This window comes from Symphalangus syndactylus, chromosome 21 (genome assembly GCF_028878055.3).
Source record: "Symphalangus syndactylus isolate Jambi chromosome 21, NHGRI_mSymSyn1-v2.1_pri, whole genome shotgun sequence".
In the NCBI taxonomy this organism is placed as follows: Eukaryota; Metazoa; Chordata; class Mammalia; order Primates; family Hylobatidae; genus Symphalangus; species Symphalangus syndactylus.
The window spans coordinates 59,687,940-59,703,156 of record NC_072443.2 but is presented as its reverse complement, the minus strand read 5'-3'; the positions used below and the strand labels follow the sequence as shown (position 1 = coordinate 59,703,156).

The window sequence follows — 15,217 nt, the reverse complement described above, 5'->3', positions numbered from 1 at the left end:
GGCAGGGAGGAGAACCCAGGAACTCAGGATCCAGACGCAAAGCCCTGGGGCCTGGATCCCCCTCCCACCTAATCACTCTCTGAACTACATCTGAGTGAAATACTGCCTGAGCCTCCGTTTCCTTATCTGTAGCATGGAGGCGGCACTCATAAGGCTATCGGGAAAATGAAAAAAAAAAAAAATTAAAGATAGTGCAAAAGGGCTTTGTGACTGGCAAAGTGTTTATTCAAGTAATTATTATTAATATTAGTATTAATGCATGTGAGGTATGATCAACTATAGCAATTCTTTAAAATCCAAGTTTGAAGACTCCCAATCCCAGAACAATTGAAGAAATTATCCTTAGCCCATTTTCCCAACACTTCTCAAAAGTTAAAAAAAAAAAAATCAAACCCCAGAGTCCTCAGATTGAATTACCTGACAAGAAATGAACTTTAGACAGTCCATTTTGGAAAAACTTATTCTGCCAGCGACCTAGAAATCCAAAAGGGAAGGTTGCTGCAACTTGTGGGCAGGAGCAGGATCTTAGGGTCTTCGCTGGAAGAACGAGTTCTAATAATGTCTCTCCCACTTGCCTGCCATAAAAATCACATCTTGCCCCACGATCGAGTCCTGAGTGTGTACCAGACTGCAAACTTACTCTCTCCCATCCTTGCCAGGAAGGGAGGATGAAGAGGAGACGCTGTCCACCCGGACTCCTTGGGGGCTGCTGGCCTCACACTTACGGCATTTCTGGAGGACGAAGAGGTCAGACATCCATCCTTTCATTCTGCCTCCACTCCATGCCATGCACTGAGTAGGTGCTGGGATCTAAGTGGAGTCCCTGCCCTCAAGTGATTTCCAGACTCAGGGTGAGAAAGAGAGACTTACAAGACCAGCAGAATATTAAACGGGGTAAAGCATTTGGGAAGGGGCTGCTGGGCACAAGGCTGGGGACTGGGGGTGGTTTTCAAGTGCAGTATCTTACGTGCCAAGTGGGGGACATGAGCAGAAACAGCCACACACTAAACGCCAACATCCCCTGCTGGGCAATTCTGCCCCTGGGAGAATCAACTCTGCATTTCTGCTTGGCACCATGATTCGTGGAGGGGTGGGAGGCAGAGGTCCACGTTCCGTCCTTCCCAGCCTGGCTTTCCTCAATTCCCAAGAACTCCCCTGTTAGGATTTCCCGGCACTCTCTCCACCCCAGCACTGAAACCCCAAATTAGCCCAGAACAGCTGACGGGCAGCTGGCCATGGCCTCTCTGGGCTGTGCTGTTCCTGAGGCTACTGGCACGTTTCACATGACTCAAAGACATATGGCCAAGATCGGCTGGGTCAAAGAAAGCCCGTCAACTTTAAAAAAGGCCGGCACTTGAGAAACCAATCATTTGCCACGAGGCCTCCCCAGAGTACCAGGAATTCAGATGTAAGTCCCTTGTTCCTACAGGACTGTGCAGGCATCTGGGAACAAAACTATGGAAGGCCCTTTCTTAAGAAAATGACTTTTGAATTTACGCTTATAGAAAGATGGAGTCTCAATATACACTATAGGGTGCCTTCCTAGAAAAGACCACTGTTTTACAGCTGTGATTTTTCTAAAAATCACAGATGTGTGATCACCCTGTGTAGTGCAAGGTCTGGGTGAAGAGCCAAATGGGCGGGCTGCAGAGTTGAAAATGGGTTTCTCCGACAGCACTGCTACAATCTGGTAGGTGTGCTGGACTCACTGGGCTGGGCCTGAGAATAACCACATTCTGGAAGAAGACAAGCCAGGACCTTCCTGCAAACGACCAGCCCTTCACTACCCTTCAGGGAATGACAAGGCCCTCCATCCAATCTGGGCCACACGTGTAAAGGCAAACAGTGAGTGTTGGTAAAAGATAATATATTAAAGCTTTGCTGCTCAAAGTGTAGCCAATGGCTGGCTACAGAGCCTCTGATAGGCATCACCTGTTTCCTTATCAAAACTGCAAACTCTTGGGGCCCCACTCCAGACCTACTAAATCAGAATCTGCATTTTAACAAAATACACATTAAAGTTTGAGGAGCTTCCTTCCAGCTGGCTCAAATCATATCGATAGGAAAGAAGAAATGAATGAAGTAACTGTCCACCGTTCTTGATCTCGATGTGGAATGTGCATCTGCTTCTTTGCACGGCAAGCTCCTACTCATCCCTCAAAAACCCTTTTCAAATGATACTTCCCCTCTGAAACCCTCCTGATTTCTTCCCAGGGAGACAGATCAACTAATGCCTTCTCAGGGCATTTGCAGTACTTGGTAAGTAAATAGCTCTATAACAGCATCACCCCATCATATTGTCATTTTTTTTTTTTGATACTTTTTGGCTGGGGACTGTGTCTTATTGGTGGCTCTGTCCTTAGGCTGCTAACACCTACTGGAAAATAAGAAGAGTTCAATAAGGAGCTGAATTGAACTGAAGCATGAAATCAGCAGGCGAGAGGTCCTGATAAATCAGCCACCACTGCCAGTATGTTGGAAGGGCTACAAATAATTTCCCTGCTCAGCCACAGGATATGGCCCCCAAATAAGGTGACAGGACTCAAATGCAATTCCCTTTGGGAAAATTAAGTTTGCCCTCAGATATGGTCAGGTGGAGAGAAAGGGAGAGAAACAGAATGCGCAAGAGTGCTGTTGGGGTGGGAGATATGGGCCGGGAGGGCAGAAGCCCACAGTCTCGAAGCATCTGGCTAAAGGGCAGGAAGCCTTAGCTCCCAGCTAAGCACAAAAGGAGATGCTGGCAGAGGCCGCCCCTCGGTGCAGAAATCAGGAGTAAGGATTTGGGCCTTGGGGCTGGGACACTGGACACCACCTGGTTACACCTCCCTCCCACCCATACCTTAGACCTTAGACGAGACCCAGCCTAGGGTACCTCTAAACCAGAGGTAGAACCTTCCACCTGGCCTCCCGCCTCCTCCAGGTGAGACAGCTGTTTCTCTTTCAATACTCTTGTTCCCAGCATCCTTGGACTTGCCACCATGCACCAATTGAAAGTGCAGCCCCTTTGCTAAAATGCTAGGCCTGTGCCCAAAATGACTCCCACTCCATCAGCTATGCTGACTTGCACCAGCAGGATGTTCCACCCTCTATACAACCTAAGCCCTATTCTGAACTTCAGAAACCTGAGATTCTGAACCCCAGAAACCTGAGTTGTGGGCAGGCTCAGCCCCACACCCAAAGTCAGCACTGCCGCTCCACCTGACACTAACCCAGCAGAAACTGGGGGTGTCCCTCCCAGAGGTCTGTGGGTGTACCCAGAACTCTGTGACCAACCTTGACCAGACTGTCCCACATTTATGCATGTCAGCAGATGGCCACAGGAGGGCGAGGGCTTGGGAGGGCCTCTTCCCAACTCTCTTCACTTGGGGGTTGAGAGATGAAAGCAGAGGTTGTGTGGACAGGAGCCTGCAGAGGCATCAGTAACTGTTTTTTGGAGTGAATGAGTTAGCATTCAGAGGAAGAAGCCCTGCAAACTGGGAAAACAGGGATGGTTTCCCAAAAGGGGCACTGGATGAGGCTGCCATGTTCAGCTGTTCAGGCTGTGCACTGCAAAGCTCTGAGGAACACCCTGCTCATAGACCATGAGGTCAAAGGCATCCCCTGGAGTTGTGCCACAAAGCAGCCCACACATTGGACTTGGGCTTCAAAGGATGGGAATCCATGGAAGAAACTGGGGTGGGTGTTCCCATGGGAGGAACAGTATTGGCATAGGTGCAAAGGCAGCAAGGCCACAGGAACTTGTGGAAAGCGGCAAATCAGCAGGCCTGGCAGGGGGTACACGAGGCAGGCTGGCCAGAGACCAGGGCAGCGCTAACAAGAGAGTACTCATTTGTTGGGTATTAGTTTTAAAAGCAGAACAGGGGGTCTAAGCCAGCAGTTCTTAACCAGGGATGCCTTTGCCCCTTAGTGAACTTTTGGCAATGTCTGGAGACAGTTTTGGTGGCCACAGTTGTCAGGGAGGTTGCTAGTGGCACGTAGCACGTAGAGGACAGGAATGCTGCTAAATATCCTACCATGCACAGAACAGCTCCTCCCCAACATACATACACACACGCCAAAGATTATCCAGCCGAAAATGTCAATAGTGCTAAAGTTGAAAACTCATGCTCTAAACCAAGAAGGTGATAATGGAAAGAGAAAGCAAAGTGCCAACAGGAGGCATGTGGTGCAGCTAAGATGATAGAATTGGTGGACACAGGGAGGATGCGAGGGGCGTGGCACTGAACTCAGAGTGCTGGGAGGGCAGTGCCATCAGCAGATGTGTACCTAGGTGGGTGTGTGTGTAGGTGTTGCAGGAAGAGCCCAAGATGTCAGGACTTGGGGCCAGATAGTGGGGGAGGGCTCGGCTTCCATGGATCTGAGGCCGGTCCTGAGATCTAACAAGTGCCCAGAAGATCCCCAAGGGGAAGGTGTAGATCATCGGGAAAACTGCTGGCCTAGGGCAGCATGGGGTTGGGGTAGTCATGCAGTATGTCAGTCTCTAGTGTGAGATGGCTGGGTTCCAATCCCAGCTCCATCACTTACTCAGCGGTGATCGTGGGCAGGTCACACCTCTCTAACCCTCAGTTTCTTCATCTGTAGAAAAGCCATGATGGGCCCCTGCCTTGCTGCATTAGGATGAGGAGCAGAAATGGCCCGGGCACAGGCCTTGCTCACAGTGGGCACTCAGCCAGTGGTGGCTGCTGTTACCAACTAATCCCACTCCTCCCTTCACCAAAGCTGGGGCCCAGAGAGGGTGTCGAGTTCCATTATGAGCTGTTATCCCCATTGCTCAGATGGGAATGGCAGAGGTCCAGAGGCCATCAAGAGACATTGCCCCAAATGACACAGATGGCAACAAGACCAGGTCCCAGAAGGGGATTGGCTACTTCCCAGTACTGTCTCCTGGGGTTGGGAGCTCTGGCAGGTGGGGTCTGGTGTATAGGGTCTGGCTTCAGCCCCTGGGAGGGAGCCCTGTGGGGTTGTCTTTGCTTCCAAAAGTTGCCAGGGCAAGGTGGTAAGGTCAGCAGGTGGGCCAGTGCCTCAAGTCCCACTCAGACATGCCAGCCCCGGGCCACAGACCTGATCCAGGCTCCACAGACAGCATGATGCAGCCAGGGCACCTGCTAATCTCCTCCTGATCCGAGGCCCTCCACAGCCCCTCTTCCCCTCCTCACCCCTCCCGAAACCCACACAGACAGCCATCAAATGGAAAAATGATGTAGCAGGGCCTCACCCAAGAGGCTGGTTTGGGGTTTGTTTTTCTTTGAGTTTTTCTGTTTTTGTTTTTTGTCTTTTTAGCCGTTATTTATCAAACCTTTGGGGGGAAAAGAAGTGAAATCACCTCAGGGCAGAAACCCTAAGGGAAAACATTAACATTAGCTAAGAACATAAAACAACACACAATTACTTAATCATAGAAGAGTCTGAAGTTAACTGCCCATCTAATTGTGATTCGTACCCAGAAGGGCCAAGCTTGTGCACTCTTCATGGCCCAGAGTGAATATCCTGTCCAAGCTTCTCCTGCCGGCCCACCATGCTCTCCACATCACTGGGTCACCTAAGAACAAGCCCCTTCAAGGGGCCTGGTCCCTCACACCTCAGGCACAGCATTCATGGAAAGGAAAGGTGTATGGGACATGCCAGAGGGTCCTCAGTCCCACAGAAACAGGGAGGGGCTGGGAAGCTCATTCTACAGACGGGGAAATGGTTCAAACCAGGCCTCCTGCGCCTGTCAGCCTTCCTCCCAGTCCAACGCTCCTGACAGATGTTTCGTTGCCCCAGTGACGGGGCACTCCTTTCTTTCCCAGGTTGCCAGTTCTGTTCTGGGGGGCTACTTAGAAAGTCCCTATTTCTCCTGAGTCCAGCTCTTCATGCCCACCCCTGCCCCACCTCACTCACCTCTCTGCTCCCATTTTCCACATATTTGGCAAGCACTGGTTGAGCTATCAATGACGGTGCAGCCTTGTGCCAGGCATCCCCTGGAGTAAAAGGCATCCCCTGGAGTAAAAGGCATCCCCTGGAGTTGTGCCACAAAACAGCCCACACATTGGACTTGGCCTTAACAAGTAGGGAACAGGACAAGCAGCGTCCCTGCTGTGATAGGGCTCACAGTCCACCTCTCCAGCCTTAACAAGCTTCTCTCCCACCTCCCAGCCTCCCTGGACACACAGCCTGCTGTCCACTCCCATTCCCTCCACCCAGGCTCAAGACAAGAATCCCCACCTTGTCCATCAGGAAGGGGCCATAGGTCACACCATTTAATCCTCACCACAACCCCACGCAGTGAGCCGTGCTATCCTTATTACATGGAGGAGGAGGCGGAGGCTCAGAGCAGGTAAAACAACTGGCTTGAGGACACTGGACTGGGCGTTTTACCAGGGAGATGCTGGAAGGAGAAGACTAGAGACAGAGACCCCAAATCCTGTCCACCGCACCCAACCAACATCAACCAACCCTAGAAATGCAAACAGCCCCACTCTACCAAACTCCCTCCTCATCCTCATCTCATCCCTCAGAACTGCCGCAGGGTCAGAGCTTCTGCAACCAGCAGCATAGCAAATGCCACTGGGTTCAAGGGAAAAGGCTGGTGCCAAATTTTTGGCTTTGGAATTTAATTCTGAAAGATATATAAAGGGCTTGTCAAACCCTGCGTGGGGCATCCAGTCTCACCAGCCTCACCAAGTCAGCACCCAACAGCATTCCGGCTGCTTTGAAGAACGGATCTCATTAAATTACTCAGATGCTCCCACTGGCTCTTTCTTCTGAATCATGGAAATATTTAAACTCAAAGTTTTCCTCTTGGTTCTTATAAAAAGTAACCATGTGTAGAGCTTGTCTATACACAGAGAGACTTTATTATTAATAATAGTATTATTATGATTATTGTAATGTTTTTTATTTTCCTTTTCTTCTCCCTACCCCCTGCTTTATCCCAGTTGCCTCAGATCTATTTTATCTTGTTGTGTTACCTAAATTTTTGTCCACCACCACACATTACTTTTGGAACAAGGTGAGCTCTAAACCCATAAAGGCAGCCCTTGGTATTTGTGAAGGCGTACGAGGGAATGAAGTCGCTCAAGGGAGAGATGGAAAAGAGAGAGCAAACGCTGAAGGAGAGAGGGACTTTGGGTCCCTGGGCCACCACATCTGCAGCCACCACATGCGTGACATTCCACCCACACTGGCACCCTTGATGGGTGGCCATTGGCTAAGCTTCCCTACCTCCCTGGGGTTTTCATGATAAAGCAGGAACAGACCCATGTGTGCCCCACGTCTCCTGCCTCCCTGTGAGCCTGCTCCACCCGCAAGCATCCCTGGATGGCGTCACACTGTTAGCCACAGGCTTCAGTACTGGCTCCTCAGTTGATGAGTGGAGTAAGGGGCCCCGGTCTAGATATTTCTGCATCTAAATTCTGTCCTCTTGGAGAGGAAAGTGGGGCTGTGTATTAATTCCACTTTTCCCATAACAATCTCTCGAGGTAGCTCGAGTGTGGTTCTCTTTTATTCCTTCCTTAACACTTGCTGGTGGCCTCTGGATTGAGAGGTATCTCCAAAGTGATGCAGACACAATTTCCACCTGCTACTTGCAATTATCCAAATTAAGGCCAAGTGGACATACAGCTGGTGTTCTAACTGAGCTCGCAGCCACTCTGACCCCTGCATCCCCAAGGCCTAGGCATGATGTGGCCAGGCTGGTGGTGGCCAGAGTCCACATCGTCACCTCCGTGTTTGATGAGGTGCTCACATCTGGACTGGGCTCCTGCTCCTGGCTGTGTGCTTGGGGCAGCGGGGAGGCCCTGGCTGCAGCAGCGCCATGAATCCCTGCTGGTCTGTGTTTGGATTCTTCTCAGCGCCCGAGACAGAATGCCAAGGAGGACCAAGAGAGGCCCTGGGTTTTCATGCAACACCCACCCTTCCCTGTGAATTCCTAAAGAAGCAAAGGGAAGTAGGACCTGAAATTCTTAAAGTCCTCTTCTTTCCCTGCCCCTTGGGCTTGAGCAGGAGCCCGTCTCTACTGAAGGTCTGGTCCCCAGGAAAATCCTCAGAGGACCACAAACACTCAAGAGGCCTATGACCTCCACTCTGGCCAGGATCTGTGTGCTTCTGTTTTTTTCTCTCTCTTTTGTTTCTAAGACAAGGAAATCAATTGTTGACATGCTTTTAAAGTGTAGAAAAGATCTAAACTTCGCTTCATGGTACATGTGACGTGTTGACCACACACTCTCCTTCTTTAGGGAGTGTGTGGTCAACACGTCAGTGAGAAGAGGAGTGCAGGTGAGGGGGCTGAACAGCAGGAAGCCATAGAGGAGGGAGCTGGGAGGAGAGGAAGGAGAAAAATCACCAGAAACTCAACACATGAATGACAGAGGCGAGAGGACCCCAAGGAGAGAGGAGCGGAATGTCTGTTGAATGAATTAACTGAATGCTGAAATGTCCTCATTCTAAAAGCAAGACACTAAGGCTCAAGGGGAATAAAGGGGTCTCTCATCTAACATCCCAAAGCTAGTAAGGGCTGGAGGAGGACTAGACCCCACATCTCTCCAGTATCTACTCCAAGGGGTGCTGGTTTCACTTCCTTGATAGTTGGTGTTCGAGCTCCTCAAGATTCTTCAGATCTGCCCAGGAAACAGGTGTGGCCTAAGGCCTTACTTAGAGACTTCCACTACTGGCTTTTGCCCAACACCGCTCCCTCATCACATGTCCTTCATAAGAACCTTGGCACAGGAAACATCAGCTCTGCCTCTGACTTGCTGTGTGACCTGGTGCAAGTGCCTTCCCCTCTCTGGGCCCTAGAACCCTCTCTGTAAGGTGTTACCAGGGGCCACAGGCGTTCAGTAAATATCGAATAACCAGTGTCTTGGCCACTAAAGCAAACACTGAGCTAACTGGGAGGGTTCCATAAAGCCTGGAGTCTGTGATTTTCAGAAAGGACCAAAGCAAATTTACCAAACTGAATGAAAGCAGCTGGCACTGAGATTTCAGCTTCCCAGGATGCATGTATTTGAGACTATTGGGAGCAGTAGTAACTGCACACAGAAATGGGACATTTGCAGTGTCTGGAGTGCAGAAAGGGTGAAAGCAAATCTTTTGGTCTTTCTTTACGAACCTTTGAAGTCCCCAGCAACCAGCATGCGATACGGGATTACCTTCAAACAAAAACTTATAAATCATTCACCACCAGCAATCACCCCTTCTGCTCTTTCCAAATGAGCTACTGGAAAGGGGTTGGGGGGCAGAATGTGACAGGAAGCTGCCTGGTGCTCTGTGCCTTGGGGACAGCCACCCAGCACCAGCCACAAACCCCAGAGCCCTAGGGTGCCTCTGTTCATCCAAGCTTTCTCCCTAGGTCACCCTCTTCTATGCCCTCCTCCTAGCTTTCTGGCACAGTCCAAGAATGGACAATTGTCCCACCCTCAGCCTTGTCCTCAGCAGTCCTCCAACCTGGAAGGCACATTCCCCGCCTACAGAAATCACCCAGCCTCCCCCTCAAACTTGAATGTCCCCCTCAAGGCTTTCTTCTCTTTCCCCCAAGTGGAAGTGAAGTCTCAGTCCTGGGAGCTCTCCTCCCTAAGACTGCCCACCGCCCCTTGCAGTACTCACCTCTCTGCATGGAGACTCATCACCTCCACTGGATGAGGGGTTCAAGGATTTGTCTTCACCTCTCCCTTGGAATATTCTGCCCCCCAACACCCCCTTCAACTACTAGGTGCTTGGTTGGACAAATCGCCCACCCCTGCAAGGCTGTCCTTGTCCAAACCAGACTTCTTGGCTTCAAGTGGATTTCTTGAACTTAAAGTGGAAATTCATCTTAACGTGAACTTAAAGTTGAAGGAGCTTGAGCTTGGCCAGGGGTTCCAAACTTACCTCCACCACCTCCTCCTAACCACGTGGGAAAGCAGATGGAGTTCCTTGAACCTGTTTCCACCACCACAGTAAACCATACAGCCCATATGCAACCCAAGGACTGTGCTAAGGACTTTAACTGCATTTTCTCATGGCATTCCCCTATGCCTGGTGACAGTTGGTACTTTTATCCTTATTGCCACCTTACAGAAGAGAAAGTGGAGGCTCAGGGAGGTTAATTGCCCTAAGTCACTTGGCCAAGGGCTGATGGAGCAGTGACTCTGTGGGATTTCAAACCTGCTTACCCCCCAGGAAGTCCACAGACCCCTGGACATTCTGAGGCAGCAAGATAAGGGCCTCCCCCAGCCACCAGGTTCCCTCCTCCTGGGTCTCCCAGCCCTGGCTACCTTCCTTGGGTGCGTTGGCATCCCAGACGCTCCACATCTGCACGAAGAAGAAAGGCGTCCAGCACACGATGAAGGCCAGCACGATGATGAAAGTCATCTTGACCGTGCGGATCTTGGCCTTGGAGATGAGCTTGACGCTGCTGACACGCGCCAGGGCCACGCGCCCCCCATCGCCAGCCGCCGCGCCCTCTGGCGCCTCGGCCGCCGCCGCTGCAGCTGTCTTGAGCCTCAAGTTCTGCCAGATCTTGAAGCTGATAAGGCCGTAGCAGGCAGCGAGCACGATGACCGGCACGATGTAGACAGCTAGCGTGATCCACGTGATGTAGGCCTTGGGTCCCCAGGGCTGGATGAAGACCGCCCAGCAGTCGAAGACGCCGTCAGCCACCTCGCGCAGAGAGAAGATGTGCACCTGCGGCGCGCTGGCCACCAGGCAGCCGAGCCACGTGGCGAGCACTGCCAGGCGGTCGGTGCGGCGGCGCAGCGAGCGCAGCGGCTGGCAGATGGCCAGGCAGCGGTCCAGCGACATGAGCAGCAGCAGGTAGGTGGAAGCGAACATGCCCACCACCTGCAAATACTTGACCAGGCGGCACAGCAGGTCGGGCCCGTAGAAGCGGAAGGTGATGTCCCACAGCAACTGCGGCAGCACCTGGAACACTGCCACCACCAGGTCGGCGATGCTCAGGTGCTTCATGAAGAAGAAGAGGCGCGAGTGCTTGTGGCGCGTGGTGCGCAGTGCCAGCAGCACACACGCATTCCCGCTCAACGCCAGGAACAGGATGAGACACAGCACCGCCACCTCCACGCGCGCCAGGGCCTCGTTGCGCCGCGGGGGTCCGGCAGTGCGGTTGCCCTCAGCCCCTGGCGGCGCGGCGCTGGCGTTGACTGCCTCGGCGCTCCAGTTGGCTGCTAGCGCGCCCTCCATGACCCTGGCGGCCGCGGTGCGCCCCGGCCTTCCAGCCCTTTACGGCTTGGCGCGGCGGGGCCGGATCCGGCGTGTCGGAGGCTGTAGGGGTGCCTGGGGCTCCACTCCTGGAAACTTCACGGACGGATCTGCTGGGTCCACCCTGAAACAAACCGGGGGGGGGGGGGGCGTGAGGAGACCGCCGCGTTTCTCTTCCGACGCGCGTAGGGCGTGCTTGTCCCATTCCCAGGAACCCAAGTCATCTGAAAGACCGGGCACAACCGCCACCCCAGAAATCCCCTTTGGAGGTACGTCCTCTGAGCCACTGCAAATGAGCGGGAATCCTCTACCAGCCACAAGCCCAGAGCCCCCAGCGTGCCAGTTCCTTGGGATGTTCAGCGGCTTCCACTCGGGGAGAAGGGAGGGTCAAAATCAGCCACTTTCTTCCAGGACTGGGAATCTAAAACCAAATCACCTCCCCGAGGGATCTCCAAACTACCTACTCGCCCCACGTTCCGACCCTCAGCATATCCACCTCCCGCAGGACCCCCAAACCAGCCCCTCTCCTAGTAAACGTTAATTCTAGTACTTCCTCCGGAAATCCCCAAATAGCCACTTGCCTGGGAAACCCCAGCTCAGGGCCATCCCCGTCTAACCCCCTTTTCTAAGACGCTCGGCCGTCACTCCCTGAACTTCCACAGCACCTGCTTCGGTGGAAACCCAGTTCTGCAGTCCCTCCTGGGGGAACCCCTACATCAAAGCCCAGGATGCCCAACCGCTATTCCCAGACCCTGGCATAGACACCTCCCGCGGGGCTCCTCCCCAGCCCGGCAGCCGCGAAAGTTCAGGAACCCCCGACTTGCGCTTTGGACCCAGATAATCAAGGACTCTGAGTCTCAATCCCGAGAAGTCACTTTACAATCTCTCGGAACACCCCGCCCTCCTCCAGGAACAAGGAGTGCGAGGCACCCCACCACCTCCACTCGGGTCCCGATGGCTCCACCGGCCCTAGCCATCCCGTCCACCCCTGCTTAGCACCCAGCTACCTGCACCGAGTCCGCAGGTGAACCTAAAGTTGACTCCCCCGCGGGGAAGTTGCACGGCAACTGACGGCCCCAGTGACGCTTGCGCTGCCGGCCGGAGTTGGGATGGCCTGCCGGCTGCACCTAATGTGATGCTAGGCTGAGGTCTCTGACTCTGGAGCCTCGGTGGGAATCCCCTCGCCGCAGCCTGGCTGGTCGCTGGATGGGTACAGGAGGCTAGCGAGGAGCGCCTCCGAGGCTGCGCGCGCGGACAGCGTCTGGATGCGGCGCTGTGCGCTGGGGCCGAGGCTGCACTATCGCACGCGTCCACTAGGGGGCGGGCGAGGCCAGCCGCGCAGACCCCTGCGGAGCGGGGCTGGTCCGCCCAGTGTTGGTCCCAGAGCCTTAACAAATGGGTTTATTTTGCAGTGGTTTAAAACTGCAAGAGGGAGGGAACTCGTAAATGACCCGCCCGTTTCTTCCTTTCTTGGTTCAGAAGCTCTTGACTCTGAGACACATAGGAGGCTTGAATAATAATGTTTTTCCCCGGGTAGATAGTGATGAAGTTACAAAAGCATTTAAACTGATTACTTCCCAAAAATGATGTCAATTTTCAGCCTTTTCTCTCCCCCTACACCTCCAGCTTGATGTAGTGGCTTTAGCAGTGAACTCAAGTAAGTCTTTGCTTTGGAATACTTTTGTTCCTATTCCCGTTAATGAGGAATTAGAAATGGCCTCTATTCTAAGCAGTGCTGGGAGAGGCTTTATTTTTTCGGTAGTTTTAGAGGAAATTCTGAAGCACAACACTCTATCTTCATTTAAAGCGATTCTGCTTGTCTGCGCCCAATAGCCGTTTCTGTCTCCTTGTCGTGCTTCAGAATTAAAATCATAAATGATGCCAAAGGAAGATAAAATGTTAAAGACAGCTTCTCAGCCTCCCTGCCCCTTCTCTATTCTAAAATCATTTTTTGAAGTAATTTACAGTGGCCAAGAATTAAGTCAGAAGAAAAGGCCAGGATTCAAAAATAAACAAGGCTCTTTAAAATGCATTAAATGTGTATTTCCTCCTGAAATTTCACTTCTTCCTCTTTTTATTATGTGGAGAGAATTGAGTTAGCCAAGGACTGGGTTTCTTTAATCCACAATTACAGCCCCATGCCAAGATATCCCAGGGGCAGACCTTACAGCACCTGGATCCCAGGGTTCTAGCTGAGTAATCATTCCAGAATGCGGCTGGGAATCTTGACAGCATTGCCAACGGGTGGCAGGCAATATTAATCAATATTAGTCAGTACTACCTATCTGCCTCGAAAATTACATATTAAAGTTACAGACCACTCAGGTGAGAATGAAGTGACCTTGGGCAAGTACCTTCTCTTTGGGCCTTAGTCTCCTCACATGTAAAATGAGATCACTGGTCAAGATAGCTAATGTCTGAGGTCCTGTCCCTCCGGTTTTCTGAAATTGTATAATCTGTGCAATCCAAGAGTTTAATCCTAGCAGGTAAAACACCCTTGCCTCACTCCATGGCTGGACGAAGGCAGATTTTTCCCTGTGAGCCCCTGACTGGTAAATGTGGGTAGGAAAACACTGGCCTGTAGAAGCAAGCCTGCCCTTCTTTCTCCTGGAAGACAGCTGCTTTCTAGGGAGCAAGTTTACTGAGCCACTTCGCCAAGGACAGGCTCTTCTACCCTTTGTAGGGAAGCCTGCCTACCTGTGTAGTCCTCGCATAGCCCGTGAGACAGCCTAATTCTGGATTCACCTAACAGGGCTATTTAGTTTCATGCAAAAGGTAAATTCTCTAATTTAGTCTTAATCTAAAAAACAGCAACAACAACAACAACAAAACGTAATAGTGTGATCCCCATTTCCTGTCTTTTGTTTTATTTCTCATTGTGTGCAGAAACCAGGCAGGAAATAGAAAGGTCCCCTCGAAAACTCCTAACAATGAATAAGATATGCTCCTTCACCTTTGAGCTTCAGCCAGGGAGAAAAACACATATTAGGTTGGTGCAAAAGTAATTGTGGTTTTTGCTATTAAAAATAATGGCAAAAACTGCAATTACTTTTGCATCAACCTAATATTTGCAGTGTGACAACAATAAATGATGTTACAGAAGTGAGGACTGCTGGGGGCTGAGGTAATACTTGGGAGACCATTTTACAAGGAGGTAGCTGGATTTCAGAGCTCCAGAATGAGTTCTCCAGGAAACAAAGAAAAAAGGCGTACTTCTCAGAGAGTGGTGCAGGGGAATCACTTGGGCGATTTAGAGGAAGGACTAAAGATGAATTGCTTGGTGCCTGGCACATTGCCAACATTTAATATATACAGTTGGCCCTCTATATCCCTGTATCTGTGAGTTCAGTGGCTTCAAACAATCGTGGATTGAAAATATTCAGGAAAAAAAATCCTCAAAGTTCCAAAAAGCAAAAATTGAATTTGTCATGTGCCACCTGCAATACTGAATGCACACAAATGCAGTGATGAGTGACATTGCATTAGGTGTTACAAGTAATCTTGAGATGACTTAAAGTATGTGAGAGGATATGCACGGGTTATATGCAAATACTGCTTCATTTTATATCAGGGATTTGTGTATCTTGAAGGCTCCCAGAACCAATCCCCCATGGATACCAAGAGATAACTGTACTTATTGATGCTAAAGGAACTTCAAGGCCATGTAAAGGAGAATGGGTTTTATTCTGTAACCCAACATTCCCCAAAATGTGGGATGGAATACTTTCTGATAGTGTTAAATGTGAATTTAATATTGAGTGATACTGAATAACATAGGGAGAAAATTCAGTTCTCAGTTCTGTTTCTTTCTTTTTGACATCAGCAAAGAGAAAGTCTGATATAACAAAAATCATGAAGGTGCTAGTGCAAAGATGACTGAGGTTAGAAGGCATTGGTGGGGAAGGTGGGGCGCCTGGAAGGACTGCAAGCAAAACAATGTAGTCAGATTTGTGCTTGGTGAGAGAATGCTGGTAGGAACAGGGAAGATGGGAAAGGAGATACTGGCATTATGAGGGCCTTGGAGATCCAGGCAAGAGACGCTGTA

At 51.1% G+C, this 15,217-nt stretch overlaps 1 protein-coding gene across 5 annotated transcripts in view; it reads right to left on the bottom strand.

Moving 5' to 3' along the window:
- Positions 1–15,217, bottom strand: part of OXTR (oxytocin receptor) — a 98,287-nt gene that overhangs the window by 6,553 nt on the left and 76,517 nt on the right. For 2 of the 5 annotated variants that reach the window (XM_063630470.1, XM_055259247.2), the window contains one exon: positions 10,233–11,296. In XM_063630470.1, the coding sequence (XP_063486540.1) occupies positions 10,233–11,154 (922 nt within the window). In that variant the 5' untranslated portion in view covers positions 11,155–11,296. Of the gene's footprint in view, positions 1–10,232; positions 11,297–11,632; positions 11,724–12,179; positions 12,566–15,217 lie in introns of those variants that run through there. The other 3 variants (XM_055259248.2, XM_063630471.1, XM_063630472.1) reach the window with 3 other exon arrangements.